We start from the raw sequence: 20,211 nt of genomic DNA, 5'->3' as shown, positions 1-20,211 counted from the left end.
GGATGTTTTTAGATGTTTGACAGCTTTTCATCACTTTTATTCTCCTTCATAGAGTGTTTCATTTATACCCTTAATATCTCTTGTTTTAAAGACAGGAGACAAAAAGAACATGGATATTTAAATACAAGTTAATGAGGAGCTTTAAAATAACAATAATTCTACAAATTTATCTCAAGATACTCTGCCAGATTTACAAGTTACATTTGTCTGATCAAAATTCTTGTATCACATATCAAGATGTTTCTTATACAGCAAAAATCAGTGGAAAGGAAAAAATAGTCCAGGTGCGTGGTGGTGCACACCTGTAATCCCAGCACTTTGGGAGGCCAAGGCAGAATGACTGTTTTAGCCCAGAAGTTCAAGACCAGCTTGGGCAACTTAGTGAGATCCCATCTCTATAAATAATATTAGAAAGGAAAAAAGAAAAAGAATAAAATGGGACTGTTATATCCAAATTGGCTTTTTTAAAATCTGCAATAAGACCAGGTGTGGTGGCTCACTCCTATAACCCCAGCACTTTGGGAGGCTGGGGCAGGCGGATCACTTGAGGCCAGGAGTTTGAGACCAGCCTAGCCAATGTGGTGAAGCCCTGTCTCTACTAATAATGCAAAAATTAGCCAGGCATGGTGGTGCATGTCTATAATCCCAGTAACTGATGTAATCCCAGTTACTTGGAGGCTGAGAGGCAGGAGAATTGCTTGAACCTGGGAGGTGGAGGTTACAGTGAGCCAAGATCGTGCCACAATACTCCAGCCTGGGCGACAGAGTGAGACCTTGTCTCAAAAAAATAAAAATAATTTTTAAAAAAGGCAATAAAAACAACCTGTTGCTTGATGGAGGAAAAACCTCCTTGCAAAGCTGAGTCTGATAACATTTTCTTAAACAAAACTCTAAAAACAAGCCAGTCAGTTAGGTTAAAACCAAATATTAGCTTATGAAAAGAGTTTTTGTCTATTTTTACATGATTAGATACAAAGTAATTTCAATCTTTCTTTTAATATGTATTCTGTTCCCAAACCAGACACAAAGCAATTTTAAACTTGATTGTCAAGAAATCTGCTTTCTCCTACATAATCAATGAAAAGTAATCTAAACAGTGTATGTCAGGCCAGGCATGGTAGCTCACATCTGAAATCCTAGCATTTGGGGAGGCCTAGGAAGGTGGACTGCTTGAGCCCAGAATTTTGAGACCAGCCTGGGCAACATGGCGAAACCCCATCTGTATTTAAAGAAAACAAAAGAGCATATATCTGCAGTCAGATGGAAAAAGTAAAAATATGTAATAAACACATATAAGTAATATTAAAACCATATTTTAAAATAAACTTTATAATAATTTTTAATAATATTGTTATCTATGATAAAATATTTTACTTAAATTTCCTTCTCTATCATGCCACACAAAAATGGCAAAATGATTAAGGGAGTTTGCAAAATTATGTGGTATAGTGAAAGAGGTTTGCAGTAAGAAAAAAAGAGAGAGAGAGAAGTAGGGGACCAGGGTGATAGTCTCTGTAATCAGTCACCTAAACCACTCTTAACACTCAGAAGACTTATGAGAATAAAAATATGTATTATTAGCAAAATAAACCTTACTTCCTTCCTGTCCCTCTGTAATTATCCTTCAGTTTGACAATGTATGAAAGAGAATTTACATTTCACTGTTTAATCTATTTAAAGATGAATATTTCCTGTTAAATTAGGATGCACCTCATAATCAGTAGCATCTAACACTAGAAGTCAGTCAGGCTACAGTTGTGAGGGTAATTAGAATTGCACATGTGTGAACATCAAATGAGCCAGCATCAAAATTTACAGAATGGCCAGTCACGGTGGCTCACCCCTGTAATCCCAGCACTTTGGGAGGCCTAGGTGGGTGGATTGCTTGAGGTCAGGAGTTCAAGACCAGCCTGGCCAAGATGGTGAAACCCCATTTCTACTAAAAATACAAAAATTAGCTAGGCATGGTGGCAGGTGCCTGTAATGCCAGCTACTTGGTAGGCTGAGGCAGGAGAATTGCTTGAACCTGGGAGGTGAAGGTTGCAGTGAGCTGAGATTACACCACTGCACTCCAGCCTGGGCGACAGAGTAAGACTGCCTAAACAAACAAACCAACCAACTTGCAGAATGGCGGTAAGTGACTTGGAAGAAAACTCTGCAAACAAAAATGTTTTTTTTTTTTAAACTCCTAGGAACCAAATAAATGGTTGTGGAGAAGGAATGAATCAGACATGTTTAGCAACATTCTTTAAGCAGGAGTCAAAAGGAAGATAACACTACATAACAACAAGTCCAGCTTAGGAGCCCAGGACCAATGACTCTCAGTTATTTTATGGATTATTTTAAGAAATGCTGCATCATCAAATTCTTAATATAGAGGATGATACATGGGTAAATGTAGACATCAAAGAGTCAGAGTCAAATGCTGAATGTGAAAAAGTTTTAGGAATACCTAAACCAATTTATTTTGCTTGATGTTTCTTTTTTTATATACGCAAGCATGCTATATGAGAAAATAATCTATATTTAATTAAATTTCTAACAGCCCTTTCAATAAGTATAAAATGAACATTCTGATCATGTCATAGTTTAAGTTGCTTTTTTTTCTTAATGGCAAAAAATTAATGATGCTTCTTATAATGACAGCATCTTAGACTCAATGAAAAGTGGGAATAAAATGAAATTTGGGGATACAGTACTTTCCCTTCTTCTCCTAAAATAGATAACTAATGAGCCTGAATGATCTACAATGTTTGCTGACTATACTGTTTTCCTAACTGCTGCTCATTAGGTTCCATTTTAACAAAAAGCTGTGGGCTGTTCTTATTTTCGTTTGACATAGGGACTTTTTTTTGGCCCAAGACTTTTAATATCATGTGGTCCCTATTTAACCCTCCCTAAAAATATGTCTTGGGAGGAGAAATTCTAGTAGTTCAGTTTCGCTTGTATGATTTCTTTGAAAGTGTCGGTTTACTCTTGTTTCCTTTGCTAGGGGTGCAGGCTGCATCTTTATTGAAATGTTCCAGGGTCAACCTTTGTTTCCTGGAGTTTCCAACATCCTTGAACAGCTGGAGAAAATCTGGGAGGTAAGAGAAGAATTCTTCTAAAGAAAATGAAATATCTGCATTTTAAGTTTTGAACCAAAGTTGCCTTGCAGACAAATGAAGCAGTTCATCTGCTTTGAGATATTAAGCCATATATGACAAATGTAGAAACTGTAGCATTTGCCACAGGCATAAGCACCCTGGGAATCCTTGGTCAGGAAACTCCCTGTTGTCCCATAGTAGCCCATGAATCCAGCTCACTGAATGACGTTCAGGTCTCCTGCTCACCGTCATTATTATTGTCTTAACCTCCCGGGGCAATTTCTGCCATTACTACTCAGACACGCCCCTACCTTGCTACCTCCAGTTCTAATGCTACCATATATTTGGCCCTGGATCTTTGTCAACTGAAAATAAAACACAAAATTTTTAACTGAACGCAGTGGCTCATGCCTGTAATCCCAGTACTTTGGGATTGCTTGAGCCCAGGAGTTCGAGACCAGCCTGGTCAACATGGTGAAACTCCATCTCTACAAAAACATACAAAAATCAGTGGGCTGTGTGGCGCACACCTTAGTCCCAGCTACTCAGGAGGCTGAGATGGGAGGATCGCTTGAGCCCAGGGAGGTCGAGGCTGCTGTTAGCTGTGACTCTGCCACTGTACTCCAGGCTGGGCAAGAGAAAAAGATAATGTCTCAAAAAAAAAAGACACAAAATTTTCATAGAACCCTGATAGAACAGAGGCTTTCCCTCTTAGTATGAGAGAAGTGTACCATTTATCATGCTTATCCACACCAAGTTCCTAAAGTGCCAAGATGCCTTTGTGTGTGTGTGTGACTATGTGTATGTGCAGCTCCATTTTTCTTGAGATGGAGTTTCACTCTTGTTGCCCAGGCTGGAGTACAATGGCACAATCTTGTCTCACTGCATCGTCTGCCTCCTGGGTTCAAGTGATTCTCCTACTTCAGCCTCCCAAGTAGCTGGGATTACACTCATGCACCACCATGCCCAGCTACTTTTGTATTTTTAGTAGAGATGGAGTTTCACCATGTTGGTCAGGCTGGTTTCAAACTCCTGACCTCATCATCAGCCCACCTCAGCCTCCCAAAGTGCTGGGATAACAGGTGTGAGCCACTGCACCCTGCCTTATAAATTGATTTTTAAAATACAACATACAGTTAGGCATAGTCGTATGTGCCTACAGTCCCTACTGCTTGGGAGACTGAGGCAGGAGGATCCTTTGATCCCAGAAGTTTGGGCAACATAGTGAGACCCCCATCTCTAATAATAATAATAATAAATACAAATTTAAAATAAAATTTAAAAATATGACATACTATCTTTGAATGATGACAAAATTATAAAGGGATTATTTTATGGTTCTTTAGTGTGCAGTTAGCACAGCACTTAGAAATTACAGAATAAAGTGAGCAAGATCCTTCTCAAGTCCTGATGACTCTTTAGGACTCATAATGGGCCAGGCACTGTGCTAGAAAGAGAAAAAATAATAATTTTCTAACCTGCTTGAGATATAGGGGTGTAAATGACAACACAGCTGCTGAACTTGATGACTTTCTTGTTTTGTCCGCAGAGCAAGAAACTACAGATGCAATAACAAAACTGTAGTCGATGAACATGGGTCTGTAGATAACATACTAATTTCATTTCTTTGGATACATGCCCCATGTTGGGATTGCTGGATCATATGGTAGTTCCAGTTTTAATTTTTTGAGGAACCTCCATACCATCTTCCATAATGGCTGTAGTAATTTACATGCCCACCATCAGTATGCGCATGTTCCCTTTTCTCCACATTCTTGCCAACACTTCTTTCGTCTTTTTTATAATAGTTGTGAAGCGATATCTCACCATGGCCCTCGCCTGCATTTGTCTGATGATTAATGACATTGAGCATTTTTTCATATACCTCTTGGCCATTTGTAGGTCTTCTTTCAAGAAATGTGTATTGAGGTGCTTAGGTCATTCCTGCTACTATAACAAAATACCTTAAGGTGGATATTTTATAAAGAACAGAAATTGGCCAGCCATGGTGGATCACGCCTCTAATCCCAGCACTTCGGGAGGCTGAGGCAGGTGGATCACTTGAGGTCAGAAATTCAAGACCAGCCTGACCAATATGGTGAAATCCCGTCTCTACTAAAAATGCAAAAATTAGCCGAGTGTGGTGGCATGTGCCTGTAGTCCCAGCTACTTGGGAGGCTGAGACAGGAGAATTGTTTGAACCCAGGGGGCGAAGGTTGCAGTGAGCCGAGATCTTGCCACTGCACTCCAGCCTGAGCAACACAGCAAGACTCCGTCTCAAAAAAACAAACAAACAAAAACCCCAGAAATTTATTTTTCCCTGTTCTAGAGACTGGAAAGTCCAAGATCAAGGCACTGACAGGTGACAGGCTCAATGTCCAGTGAAAGACTTGGTCTCCAAATAGTGCCTCGTCACTGCACGCTCCAGAGGGCTGAAGCATGCTGTGTCCTTACATGGTGGAAGGGCAGAAGAGCAAAAGGGCCTGGCTAATTCCCGCCAGCTCCTTTATAAGGTCATTAATCTCTGTCCTTGTGTCCTAATCTCCCGCTGAAGGCCCCACCTCTTACTACTGTTGCATTGGGGATAAAGTTTCAACATGACTTTTGAAGAGAACACAAACATTTAAACCATGACAAATCCTTTGCCTACTTTTTAATGGGGTTGTTTGTTTTCTTGCTATTGAGTTCCTTATATATTTTTGATATTAACCCCTTATCAAATGTATGGCTTGCAAATATTTTCTTCCATCATAAGTTGCCTCTTCATTCTGTTGATTGTTTCCTTTGCTGTGAAGACACTTTTTACTTTGATTTATTCCCATTTGTCTATTTTCACATTTGTTTGCTGTAAGCAGGTTAGAAAATTAAACAGATTATGAATAGTTCCTGAATTTGTGTTTTACTAAACATAGCCTACACAGATGAATATAGGAAAGCTACTTCAGAATCTGCAATTTTTGATGTTGGAAGTGCATCTTTGAAAGCAATGGGTCCATTCTAAATCTCCCAACCTCTAACCATAATTTGTTCTATTCATCCTGAGATCTCACTCTTAGGAATAAAAACACATTGAGAATTCCTGAATCTTTATTTTACTATTTTTCTGAAATGCCTTTGAGTGTGTGTTTGCTTCTAAATAATAACTGTCACCACTTTCTGATCAATTTTAACAACTAATTCTTTCAATAAGTGTTTTTCGCAAAAAAAAATTCCTGGATTTAGTTCTAAAATCAGAATAAACTATGCAAACGTTGAACCCATTAATCAAAATGCTTTTAGTTTCCATTCCAACAAAGGCAGATAAACAGCCCCTTCAGACCACTGTGGTTTGAAACATAGCACTCACTGGCTGCCTTTTAAGAACCTTCAGGGAGGGAGTAAAACAACAATTTTTGGTTTTCAGTTTCCCAGACAGTGAAGGAGAGATTTAGTAATTTTCTCAAGTGAAAAAGAATTCAATAACTTTCAAATAGAAACTGAGATCAAATTTCCAAATAAAGTATGTTGAATTTTTGTTTAAACTTTTAAAATCTCAAGCTTAAAGCTTTGAATATAAGATTAAAAAAAAAATTTTAGTATCCATTTTGTTGGCTTTAAACATCACACAAAGTAACCAACAGTCTGGTAACTTTCACCTTAGAGAAAACATGATAGTGGTTGTTACGTATTTCCTGTATTGTTTTCTCTTCATTATCTTCGCTTTCTTTTCATTGCACTTTGCCAGCCAACAGAGGATGTATAAGTACATGTGACTCACACCCACTTGTTTACACATGCATCTCTGCAAACACATAAGACAGTAGGTGAAAAAAGAAGAATTAGCTTCCCATCCCCTGGCCCTCTCCCACAAAAGAAGAATTAGTCGAGTTGGTTTTTCAAAATGGATTCCAGGATTCTTAGTGTTCCCTCGGGCTCAGAGTGGTTGATAGGAAAAGCCTATAATCTTCTCTGTCGCTTTTCAGTTTGTTTAGGGAATGGATCAAAGAAGGAAGATTTTACTGGGCGGCATGTTTTTTTATTATATGAGGGAAAATAGCACTTCAGTGTCTTTTGTTTGAAGACAAGCTTTACAGACTCCAAAAAGTATACCTCTCAGCCAGAGTCCTAGTCAACAAGCTGATAGATATTAAGATTCTGAATTCTTCATTGATTATATTCAGTCATTGTTGGGCAGTTGACTCCCTCCCATAATAATTGCACCAGTATCTGTAAACAGCATTATACAGATGGATTTGCTAGACTCTTTCTGTAAGAGATGTTTCTAAAAAGAGTTATAGTGAGATATGCTTCTAAGAAAAGATATATTATAGTAGTATAATGAAAACTACTAGTGTTTTACTAATATTTCACAAAAACAATGTTACTCTGGCTCCCATATATAACTGCCTATGGGCTTTTATGATTATTTTAAAAGAATAGTAAGGTAATGCCTACAGGGGAACTCATGGTGATAGCTCCATCCAAAGTCTGAGCTGTTTTGGCTTTGTACTCCAAAAGACTTTATTTTCATAAATCTTAACAAAAAACTAGAGCTTTAAATTGGTAATCCAAAGCATAGGGACAGCTCTTTTTCAAGTGATGTTCTTCCCATGACAATCCATCAGTGAGAAACCAAATACCATATTCCGAGCTGCTGGTCACGAGAAAACAAGCAGATGAGATGAGTGTGATAGAAAGGACTAGAGTTAGTTTTGGGGTCATCTTTAGCCAACATTCCATTGCCTGAAGTTCAGTAATCTGAATCCTTTGTAATTTGAGCACATCGGGGAACAGCTGAATACCCACGCTGAGGCATAATTTAAGCTGTCAAGTGTCTCCTGTCAATATACATATGGTCATCTAATATATGGCAAAGAGACAGTCACTCCTGCTTCTTTATATTCCTGACTCCCAACAAGGTGTCCTAATGAATGATGATCATGCAGTAAATATTTAGTGATGAGAACATGACTTTAAGCAAGCCTGTAGGAGCTACCTCAAAACAAGTGAGTCAGTTAGAAGGCACGCCTGGGACCATAGAAATGTATTACGGTTTTGCCCAAGAAACCACAAATGTTGGAAACACTAAAGTTTCTTTCTCATATACATCAGCTGGTTTCATGCAATGGGACAGATATCTGACTCTTCCCTGTTCTGTCCTGCATGTCTCCATACCTCCTCCATCCCCCTCATCTCCCCCTCACCTTTCTTTTTCTTTGTTTGGCTCTATATAGGTATTGGGAGTCCCTACAGAGGACACTTGGCCAGGAGTCTCCAAGCTACCCAACTACAATCCAGGTAATATTAATCTGAGCTTCTGAAGACTCTGAGAATTAGTAATGTAAGGAGAGTGAGCACTGGCCATGCTAACAGGGTGTTCTTCTTGTATTATGCACCTGGCAGCACAGATGGGTCTTGATGAATTTCTACATTCATATATCCCCTGATTAATCTTTGTATGAGGAAGACACTGAAATAGTAGTTGATATTAGAGCAGTTCCCCAGCTCTATAAAACACAAGCAGCAAGTGGAATAGAATTTGAAATGACTATTACTGCAGATTCCACATCCATTGTCAAATATCCAATGGCTCAAAAGAACAACTCAAAAGATGGCTCACCTATGCGCCCCTGACTGTCATAAGTTTATTGATTAGATTGTTGAATTTCATACATTTAAAAAGAAAGCTAATGCAACAGAATAGAGGTAGAGGCTCATTAGGCCTAGGACATGCCAGGTAAGCTGTCTCTAGGTTATATTTACTAAGGGTTCATTCATTGCCTGTAAACCTGACACTTGGTCATTTTCTCTCACACATTTGGTCTTTCAAGACTGACTTCTGGGATGAATTTAGAAGTCATCCATGGGGGAATTCTTTGAGAAGTTGTCGCAAGGCCACATCAGAGGAATCAGGTTAGTCACCTCAAGGATGTTGAGACAGAAGGGAGGAGACAGACACTGAACTACAGAATGAAGGATCACATCAGAGGCTGGAGAAACAAACAAACACTATGCCGAAGCTGAGCTCTCACTGGCAGGATGAAAGGGGTGGTAGATAGGTACAGATAAGGACAAGATTAGGGTGGATACGCTCCAAACTAAATTTTTGGCGGGACCTTGGCTCACTGCAACCTCTGCTTCCTGGGTTCAAGCAATTCTCCTGCCTCAGCCCTGCGAGCACCTGCCACCATGCCCAACTAATTTTTTGTATTTTTAGTAGAAATGGGGTTTCACTATGTTGGCCAGGCTAGTCTCGAACTCCTGACCTCGGGTGATCCACCTGCTTCAGCTTCCACACCCAGCCTGTTGTCCTTACTAAATTTAGAATGATATTATCCTAAAAGGGTTTCACAAGAGCAAGAAATTGTAGCTAGAGTTAAAATGTGATTAAAGAAGACAGAAGACATAGGGAGCCGGGGACTTTTTTTCTTCTTTTCTTCAGCATCCAATACTTTTGTTCAAACAGCTATCCATAGGGATCAGGCATCTCAAACCATCAGGATTATGGAAGCCCTACAGCAAGCTAAAGACTAACTGTAAAGTCCTTTCAGCTGCTTTGTGAATGGCCATATCCATTGCTAAAAGGCCTTAAAATCATTTGCAAATGGTTTATGATTTCTAACCATTCTGCTAGAGTTTAGCATCTGAGAAAAATGCCAGTCTCTGGTCACAGGGCTTGGAATAGTGCCTGTTACCATTGATCTGAGATAGAGAAAAAAGAACAAGCTTCTTGTAGAGCCATGGTCCAGCCTGCAAATTGCTCCTATCTCCAGTTGCCATGGTTTCCAGGAGAACTTGGGTCTCACCTTTTCCTACCCTGCCTGTACTTCCCCCTGTCCACTCTGTTCTCTTTTCCCTCAGCTTCCTAACTGAGGATGCCAGCATAAGTGTAGAGTCACAGATGGATTACAGGAAACAATTTGGATGATGCCAATACACAGCTACTGTGGTGGGCATATGCTGCTCCCCCAAACTTCAGACATTTGGGTTTCAGGTTGGTCCAGGCAAACAACAGTGATCCTTAATACAAAATGTCTTGGTGAGAGCAATAATCATAGAAACTTGGCCAAAGTGCTTCCCTGCCAGATTGTGTGCTTAATAAGATAACTAGGTTCCAACAAAACAGAGAAAATATGTTGAATTTTTTTCAATTTTCTGTTGTTTCAAAACAAAGTGCAGTTTTTTTATGTTAGAAGAAAATTCTCCAGGCCCAACATCCATGGGGCTCATAATCGATTGTTTTTCTTGTAAGTTTTTAATTTAATTCAAATAAGTCAAAGATTTTCAAGCACCTACTATCTGCCAGGTGCTGTGCCATGCGCTCAGGCTACCCAGAGGGAGAGGGTGTGCTCTCGGATCTCTAGTGTTTGGGTTTGGATTCATTCATCCACACTCTGTCACCAGTTCTCTTTGTTGCTGGGGTGCTCATTTGTGAGCCCTGCTTCCCTATGGCTTGGGGAGTTGTGGCTGTGGGCCAGGCTGAGCTTATGGAACAAAGGGAGTTGGAATCTTAGCCTTAGCCAAGATGTCTGAACCTGGATTTGGAACTCTTAAAAGTCCAGCCTATTTTGTGCATGGGGTCAGTACTATCAATAACTCAATCTTAAGGACTGTGTTTTAAAAGGGTCTTCAACATCTGTGTTTCAGGAACATCCCTTTATGTGAGTCAGTAAGTTCCTTTTGAGCCACACCCTACCCATCCTCATCCCTGAGCTGCGTCGCTTCTACACACTTGAACACCAATTATTAAGGGGAGCAGAAGACAAGCTGGGAGCCAGAAAAGTGTCACAGATGAGCACGGTGTCAGCAGCATTCTGGATGAGCTTCCCATTCCTTTTCTTTTCATTCTAAGTAGTCCTAGGAGCCCCCAGACTTTGAATCGGTCAGTAGAATTTTGAGGGAGTCCAATTCTCGGGAACTTGAGGGAAACATCAGTGTCCATCTACATTCATGCCGCCAATTCTAGGCCTTATCTGGACACCTTTAGCAGGACAGCAAAGTTTCCATTTGCACAGCTTTTAAAAAGTCTCCTGATGCTGACCCAGCCAGACAGGTTTCTCTGACAGTTAACTGTGTTCTCGGAGCTTTGATGAGCAGGGTTGTAAGTTTTGTAGCCATCAATTCAGATTCTAGTCCCTGATTAAATCTGGGCAAGGTAAGAGGGTTGTGTAATTTTGGAAACTTGCTTTTCCTTTCCTTCCTTCCTTCCTCTCTCCCTCCCTTCTTTCATTCCTTCCCTCCCTCCCTCCCTTCCTTCCTACCTTCCCTCTCTCCCTTCCTCCCTCCCTCCCTCCTCCCTTCCTTCTCTCTATCTTTCCCTCCCTCCTTTCCTTCCTTTTCTCTCTTTCCCTCCCTCTTTCCCTCCCTTCCTCCCTCCCTTCCTTCCTTCCTTCCTTCCTTTCTGTCTCTCCCACTCCCCGTTTTAAGCAAGCTGGCTGAGAACTCTGTGTCCTCCACTTCAAAGGGCCAGTTGTCTTATTTTGATGTGGGCAGATTGAAAAGTAGGCTTTGAAAAGTAGGCGCTTTTTTTGTTTAATCTTTTCTCCTGGGATAGCTTTCAGAGCAATATATCCAAGTGTCAGTGAGGGGGTTCTGACGAGCATGGATTCCCAGACTCTCAGCAGGATCATTCTCTAACAGAAATATAAAAGTGAAATATTAAAAACCCTGGAACGTGAACTCCATCTGCAGAGTACCCAGTGTCTTGCCTGCTTGCACCATGGGAAAAAAAAATCTTGAAAAAAGAGGGAGGAGAAAAAAGTGCTTTGAGTAAGAGGTTTACAGGTTTAGTAGAGCATAGTAACATCCCCTCAAAGAAGTGGGTGTTGCTCTGTGACCCCCCAAAATGCTCCTCCTTTGACTCAGCCACCAGAACACTCACCCTCCTCCAGCAGCACACCCCCTTTTCACATGCTAACTGAGGCGTCCGCGATTGGTTGAACAATAAACTGGTCACACTTGCTAAAGGGCTGCCGTCTTTCACACAATTAGCCAAGACACATTAATCAAGCTGGCAGGACGGGGCTTCGAGGGCCTCCTGCTGTGGGGGAGGGGAGAGAGTTTGGTGAGCCTTAATAATACTCCACAGGAAGCTATAATAAAGAACAGCAAGCTGGACGGGATTCTGCTATCAGAAAGTCGCAAGAGTTTGAAGCCCCAGTGGATGCTGTAGCTGGAATGGACAGGAGTTGTGGTGCTGAAGAGCCCAGAAACTTAGAGCAAACTGAATGCTGGTCTTGGCTAAAATCTGCTAATAGAAGACAGTACTATGCATTCAAATGGTGAACCCCTATAGACATTTTTACAAAGTTCTTTTAGCCTTCTTAGCTCCCCCTACCACTCCCACGAAAATGCACTCAGGAGCCAACACTCCCCTTTGGAGACTAAAGCACTGGGCAGTGGCTATGCCAAACCTTACAGTGTAGGTTTCACCATCAGAACCAATAGAAATGAAGAATATACAAGAAGCAGAGAACGCCATTCTGGATAAGATTCCCATTCCTTTCTATTTCATTCAAAGTAGTCATAAGCACCCCCAAACTTTGAATTCAGCCAGTACAATTTGAGGGAGCCCAACTGGGAGCCCCACTGAGGGTTCTCTCAATTTAGAACCAATTAAGAGAAAGTAGTCACTGGAAAGATATTGGTCCTAACTAAGTATCTGAAGGGTATTCAAAATAGTTACTTTCCAGAGAGAAAACTTAACATTTGTACTTTTAATATTTTCTGATTTTTCTTTTTTCAAATTCCCTTTAAATAGATGTTCCAATGGCAATACAGAGCTGATAAGATCATACCTTAGAGACCAGTTTGCTACAGAATCGTGTGGGGCTTTTAAGAGAATCAACTAAATATTTAGACATTTCTCAACTAAAGTAAACGGAGGCCTTACTCCTCTGGAGGTTGTCCAGTCACCATCTCATTAGATGCAAAGATCCTGCGATAAAGAGAAACTTTCTTTTCCTGCCTACATGATTGCAGCCCAGTTGTGGTTTCTAATGTGTCATTGATTGTTTCATCCAACTCCTTTTGCTCCACTGAAAGGGTCTGTCATAGCTCTGTTTGCTTCCTTAAACACGGTTTTTGAAAGCGCTCATGCTGTGTGAGCTCAAATCCTAGCATTAATGTACTGCTGGGTTCATTTCACCACACTCAAAAGCACTGAGTTTAAATCCCTCTCAATTCCATTTGAGGCACCAGAAGACTTTATCCTTCTCCACTAATGGTTCCAAGTTTACATCTAGATACTGGGGGTCAAGGACAGGAGAGGATTTAGAAATAACAGTGCATGACATTAGTCAATGCATTTGCCAAATTGGCAATTAGTTCCTGATGTGCGTGCAAAGCATTTTATTCCTGTCTCTTTGATGCTTGTTCCCATAGAGAAGGGAATAGAGTCCACAGAGGCCTTCAAACTTTTAAAGAAATATCTGCTGAAAATCATGCCTGATTTGTGACATGAGCTCAGCCGCAGGGAAGCATCCGGGATTATCCTGGTTCTTTTAGTCCCAGGAAAGAACACTGCACGTGGGAAGCTTTTCCACTAGAAGAACATAATGAAAATCAAAAGGCAGGAAAGCAGTACTAAAAGCCCTGCAGGGACCAGAATCAGATGTACTATAAGCGACAGGCCAAGGGATGCCCAGTTGCTTTTCAGTACGCTTGCTTTATCAACTTCTGACCACCAGGTGGAAGCAAGAAACAGCATGGATGGCACACTGATATCAGACAGCATTGTACTGCAGCAATGCAGCCTTGTTCTTGGAATGGCTTATTTTGACCTTAAATCCAGTGTGAGAGCTTCACTGCATCTGACACCACGATGGGACAGATGATGATTAAAATGATCCTTGTCCCCACTGGGATGATAAAGAGCTACGCTGCTTTGGGTTCACTGGGTTCTGAGCAAGTCTCTGTGTTAGCTGTGAACACAAGCTAAGGTCTGTATTTGGGTGGGCATCAGCTTGGTTTTATGAGCTATTTAGCCAAAGGGGCTATTCAGTGGGCTGAACTAAGGGGAAAGATACTGATAAGAGAGGCTTGAACTATGGGCATCAACTCATATGGAACTGTAAGTCCAAGCTCCCCCTTTTACTTTCTGGGGTAACTTAAGGAATTTGCTTATTTCCTCATTCCCTAATCTGCAAAATGGGAGAAATCCTATCATTTTAAAAGCGTTTCCTGTGTGCCAGACACAGAACATACACAATTGCTGATCCTGTTACTGCCTGCCGAGATGGATGCTGGATGGAGTAGCCCCATTCTACAGATGAGGAAATAGAGGCTTTCTCCTAGGCTCACACAGAGGCATATTTACTTATTGGAAATGGGTGAAATCTGCATCCAAACCTTGTTCTCCTTTCATTAATCATGTTGTATCCCTCTGTCTCATTTTGCAGGATGAGTCTGAGAAATAAATGATGTTACTGAATTGCATCTGCTATAGTGCCTAACTGTTAGTAGGTGCTCAATAAAAGTTCCTATTCAGTTTTTTATACAGTGTGGAAGTTCAGCTGCTCAGTGACTTGCCATAGTTCAGACCCAGTGACAGGTGTGAGAAATGATGCTATCTCTGCTTCTTTATGGTTAGCCCCCTTAGAAATCTTGGCCTCCTTCTAGAGGTCAGACATACCTCCAGGCACCAGAACTGACTTTTGTTTTTACTGGCTTGGCCTAAACCTTGCCTGAATCCGCATATCCTAAGAGCTGACTCTCAGTTTGCAAATGCCTACCAAAGTCAGTTGTGCGCCCATTAAGGCTGTTCTTATTTGGTGATGGGTCCATTCTGCTCCCTGCACCCGGACTGCAGTGATATGTTTGCCCCCTCTATGCCCACAGGGCCCTTCCCTGGGAGAATCCTTGTCATCTTCACACCACATAATGGGTATCCAGTAAGGGCTACTAAACCACAGACAATATCAGTGTTACCGTTATTAATTTCACCCAAACATGGGATAGCGGAAAGAGTGCTGAATATTCTACAGAACACACCTGACCACTTCTAGTGCTTCTAATATTTTACACAAGCCCCCTAACTGACACATAATGGGTAGTCAGTAGACATTCGTGAAATAAAATCAATGACTAAGAGTTAGAAAACCTTAGTTCTAGTTCCAATTGCACCTTCTTGGACTCCAAATAATTCTTATTGTCTGCTTTGCATAGAAGAACATATAAGTCATTATTCACCTTATTAATGGTAATAATAGTTATGATTTATTGAGTACTAACTATGAGCTAGACACTTTACATATTTTATTTTACTTTGATTCACAATAGCCCTATTAGATAGAGACAATGTTGTAATCCCTACTTTATTGATGAGAGAGCTAAGGCTCTGAGAGAGGTAACTTGCCTAGGGTCACCTAGCCAGGAGGGGGGTGACCGAGAACATCCATACCTGTTAGACTCCAAGGGGGTGCTCATAGCAGTATGCTACTTTACCTTAACTATCAAAGGGCAGATGTGAAGATTTGGTAATTAAAACAATGCCGTTGACCGGGGACCAGCCATAACACTTTTCCAGGTTCATTTCCAAATGATTATGTCTTTCCCCCTAGACTTGACTTAAAAATCTGTGAGCCTGGCGACATATTTCAGGAATGTAATCTGAGTGGAGTTCCTACCCTGGGACTCCAGCAGCCTCCCTCGCTACAGCTAATGAAGCCACTGGCGTTCACTGAATCTATGAACCTCGATTGGGCTCATTACTGTCTCACTTCTGGAGCGCTGCCGAAAGCTCCTGGGGAGTTACTATTAACATCTTTATTAACCCGTCCCCCAAATCAGTCAGTGAAATTAATTTAGATACACAGCCACTTTGATCTTCATTAATGGTTGCTTCTAGTTTCTACATTTATTTTTAGTTTTCTCATCTTTAATTTATTTGGTATCAATTATTAGTTTTTATTGAGCGGGGAGTAGATGATCTTAAAGTAATTAAGATTAGGAAAAATTGCAAATGAGTGAAAGCAGGTAAAAAGTAATTTTTCTAAAGTAAAACCCTAAGAACATATAAAATTTTAATTCATCAATTAAAAAATGATAAATAAATTTTCTTAATGTTAAAAAGAAATAAAAGTAAAGTAAAACCCTGCCATATTCCTCCCAAGATGAAGAAGAAAAGAGGCCTCATGATGCCAATACCATGTAAATGGCTCAAACCAGAGCCTCCTTCTTCATGTTCATGACCAGTGCCTTACACCATCAAGCTCTGTAAAACACAGAGCCAGGGTCAGGCGTGGTGGCTCACACCTGTAATCCCAGCACTTTGGGAGGCCCAGGCAGGTGGATCATCTGAGGTCAGGAGTTCAAGATCAGCCTGGTCAACATGGTGAAAACCCATCTCTACTAAAAATACAAAAATTAGCCAGGTGTGGTGGTGAGTGCCTATAATCCCAGCTACTCAGGAGGCTGAGGCAGGAGAATCACTTAAACCCAGGAGGTAGAGGCTGCAGTGAGCCAAGATTACACCACTGCACTCCAACCTGGGTGATAAGAGTGAGACTCCATCTCAGGAAAAAAAAACAAAAACAAAAACAGAGCTGGGTACACAAATGGGCTCACTTGAGTTACTTTAACATTTTAAAAATAAGGCTTCATATGTTTATTTCATTTTTATTCTTCATCCAAGCATCCACTTCTTATTTATTCAGCAACTATGTATTGAATGCTAGGTACTAGGGACTGAGAGAGTAAAAAATAAATATGACACTGGTACCTGCCTTCAAGGAATATAGTCTAGAGGGGAAATAAATAAATAATACAATGTGAGAAGTGGGAAGTATGCTACAGCAGCATTGCCTGGGGATCTTTAAGAAACTAGGGAAGTCTTGGACTTGAAAGAATAGGAAAATAAAGCAAAGAAGAAACTAGGGAAATGGCCCTCTTAATCTGGGGAATTTAGGGATGGTTTTGTTTATTTATTTTCTGAGATGAAGTCTCTCTCTGTCACCCAAGCTGGAGTGTAGTAGGGCAATCTCAGCTCACTTCAACCTCCACCTCCAGGATTCAAGCAATTCTTGTGCCTCAGCCCCCCAAGTAGCTGGGATTACAGGCGTGCCCCCCATGCCCAGCTATTTTTTGTATTATTAGTAGAGACAGAGATCACCATGTTGGTCAGGCTGGTCTCGAACTCCTGACCTCAAGTGATCCACCCACCTCGGCCTTCCAAAGTGCTGGGATTATAGGCGTGAGCCACCCTGCTTGGTCTAGGGATGGTTTTAAAAGAAAGAGATGTGGGCTGGGTCTCCAAGACGACTAGAGAAAGATGACTGGAGGAAGATGACTTTCTCAGGGTGAGCACCAGGGGAAAGACGTTCCAGGCAGAGGAAATGGACACAGAAGAATATGAAAGCTGCTATGTTTGGTAATATACCAAGCAAGTAAATTGCTCAGGTCAGCTAGAATGTTGGCTTTGAGGTGGGCCATCGCTGGAGATTAACCTGGAAAGGCAGATAGGGACGAGATTAGAAAGTACCTGGTCATCATTCTAAGAATTTGGACTTTGGCCTATGAGTGAAGAGAAGGCATTAGATTTTTTTTTTTTTTTTTTTTTTTTAGCAGGGAAGTGACATGGCAGGATTTAACTTTTAGAAAAACTGCTGGGAAGACTGTATGTAGAATTGCATTGGTGGCAGGCCAGACCAGAAGCAATGCAGCAATGCCCTGGATCCTGGAAGACACACAGGAAGTCTCCACTGGAGCAGTGGCAAGGGACAAGGAGAGGAGGAGACAGACGTAAAAGCATCTAGGAGGTAGAGAAAATGGGAGGTTATACTGATCTGAGATGTAAAGGAGAAACCTACCTCCAATGGGTGAGAGAATGATAGCACCATTCATGGCTGTCACAGTGATACTCCTGCTATTTTATTCAAAGGAAACAAAAGGGAAAAGGAACAGATTTATAGAGAAGTTAATGAGTATAAGGTTTTAATATTTTGAGATTAAGATATCTGTGGAACCCCAAAATGGAGATATCTAAAAAGCAAATAGAAATACAGACTGGGAATACAAACGTCCAGTCTAGAAATACAGAAGTCACCTGCTTAAATTGGTATTTAAAGCCCCAGGTGTGAATTCAGTTGCCCAAAGGAGAGTGTATAGAGAAAGAAAAAAGGACAATGAGGGAGCCCTGTGGGGCCAGTACTATAGGACTAGACAGACAGAAGGGAGTCTAGAAGCTGAGAAGGAACAGCCAGAGGAGCTGAAGGAGACCAGTAGGTAATCCTAGCAATACCATGGAAATCATATGACCAATGCTTACTGGGGAAAGGCTGGATTCCATGCCTGTGTATTCTCAATGCTGAGCACAATGGCTGCATATGGTGACCCTTCAATATTTGTAGAGACTCACACAGGGAGTGGTAAATGTCAAATGATGCATCATTCAATACAACACTCACAAAAATGCATGATCAAGCCATAAGTCAAAAATCATTTGTTGAGGTAGACAGAGTTCAATCATGACCCTGCCTCTGAGAGAGGGGAGGGTCCTGACTATGCCCATTGCCTCCACCTTCTCCATCCACCAGGGGCAAGGCCTGGCCTCTCCTTCCTCTACAGAGACCTCAGGAACAGGCTTCCGAGGATGGGATATTTTCTCAAAATCCACAGAAAGTTTTGATTCGGGGTTAGAAAAGTAACACGCTACATATATGAGTTGGAGGGCAAAATTTGAACGATGCCAAGGAGCACCCTCAGTGAGGACACTGGTGTTTAGAGAGTACTGATGATGCTCAAAGGGGACTCTAAAGCTCAGTAAGGGCCGGGCGCAGTGGCTCACACCTGTAATCCCAGCACTTTGGGAGGCCAAGGCTGGTGGATCACCTGAGATCAGGAGTTCAAGACAAGCCTGGCCAACATGGCGAAACTCCGTCTCTACTAAAAATACAAAAATTAGCCAGGTGTGGTGGTGCACACCTATTGTCCCAGCTACTCGGGAGACTGAGGCAGGAGAATCGCTTGAACCTGGGAGGCGGAGGTTGAAGTGAGATGAGGTCGTGCCACTGGACTGCAGCCTGGGTGACAGACAGAGCAAGACTCTATCTCAAAAAAAAAAAAAAAAGAGCTTGGGAAGCCTTGAGCTGAAGACCCAGGAAGCTTCCAAGCCAGCTACCTGAGGAAGAGTGAATCAAACAGTTGTGAGGGTGTGTGTGTGTGTGTGTGTGTGCGCGCGCGCGCACGTGCATATGTGTTTAGGGTGAGGGTGAAGGGCAGGTAGGAGAAAAAGAGTTACAGATTTTGGCAGTGCAGTTTTCAAGTTGCTGCTTAAGATAGTGAAATAAGGCCAACAACATTATCAACTATTTAAATACACAGTATCTCAAGAATGCATTGTATTCAGGAAATTCCAGAGGTGTAGTTCAGTAGACAGCACTATAAGATAACCTTAGGGCGATTGTGGCAAGACTATAGTAACTCGAAAATGTTTTACCTTGAGCTGAGACCCAAAATGGAAGAGATGTTTTACCAATCAATCAACAAATCTCTGTTGACTAAGGTTACCAGACTTGAATTCCATTGTGAAATGAGCTTTATTAAATATTTATGAAAAATGGACTATTTTTACTATGGTAGCAACAGTTCTGCCCTCATTTTAATTTCACTCCACTTAGTTTGGAAATTTAAATGCTCTGCTTTTTTATTCTCCTTTTACAACTTCCTTTGCTTTTCCTGCCTCGAATTCCAATTAAACTCAAATGAGAACTCTTTTTAGAGAGAACTGCAGAGGGACAAGAAGGAGAAAAATCGGGTCTAATGATTTACTCTTGTCTTTGGAAGGAGAAGGGAAACAAGCTACCTCCAGACCTATTATTTTTAGAGGCGACTAAAGCCAGAGAAACCAGACTCCTCTTGAAATGGTGCTGTGTGAAATGCCTATCTGTTTGTGTATCGTTCTCTCACTGGTCGCTTGCAGCTTACCTACCGGGAAAAATCAATGGGAGAGAGGCAGGGTCATTCAGCCTCAGGTTATCTGCCTGAGCGAGAGGGCAGGCCACAAATAGGCATGGGGCTTTGCTTCTGCTTCACAGCAGCTCCCTGACTGACCCCGGACACATCCATTCCTGTCTCAGCTAATGTAGCTACACAATAGAGGTGGGAGGAAGTCAGCACAATCCATCTACTCCAAACATGGACTCAAGTA

The 20,211-nt window shown here is 41.4% G+C and overlaps 1 protein-coding gene across 7 annotated transcripts in view; it reads left to right on the top strand.

Moving 5' to 3' along the window:
• CDK15 (cyclin dependent kinase 15) overlaps positions 1 to 20,211 on the top strand; it is a 101,892-nt gene that overhangs the window by 54,710 nt on the left and 26,971 nt on the right. For all 7 annotated transcript variants that reach the window (XR_002477957.2, XM_012446356.2, XM_012446357.2 and 4 more), the window contains 2 exons: positions 2,993 to 3,086; positions 8,300 to 8,363. Coding sequence is in view for 6 of the 7 variants with exons in the window: in XM_012446356.2 (XP_012301779.1) it covers positions 2,993 to 3,086; positions 8,300 to 8,363 (158 nt within the window). In the remaining variant the exon portion in view is untranslated. The remainder of the gene's footprint in view (positions 1 to 2,992; positions 3,087 to 8,299; positions 8,364 to 20,211) is intronic.

Source organism: Aotus nancymaae, unplaced genomic scaffold (genome assembly GCF_030222135.1).
Source record: "Aotus nancymaae isolate 86718 unplaced genomic scaffold, 86718_ANA_hifiasm-v0.15.2.pri h1tg000008l, whole genome shotgun sequence".
Classification (NCBI taxonomy): Eukaryota; Metazoa; Chordata; class Mammalia; order Primates; family Aotidae; genus Aotus; species Aotus nancymaae.
The sequence above is the reverse complement of the archived record's forward strand: the minus strand, read 5'-3'. Positions and strand labels throughout refer to the sequence as shown.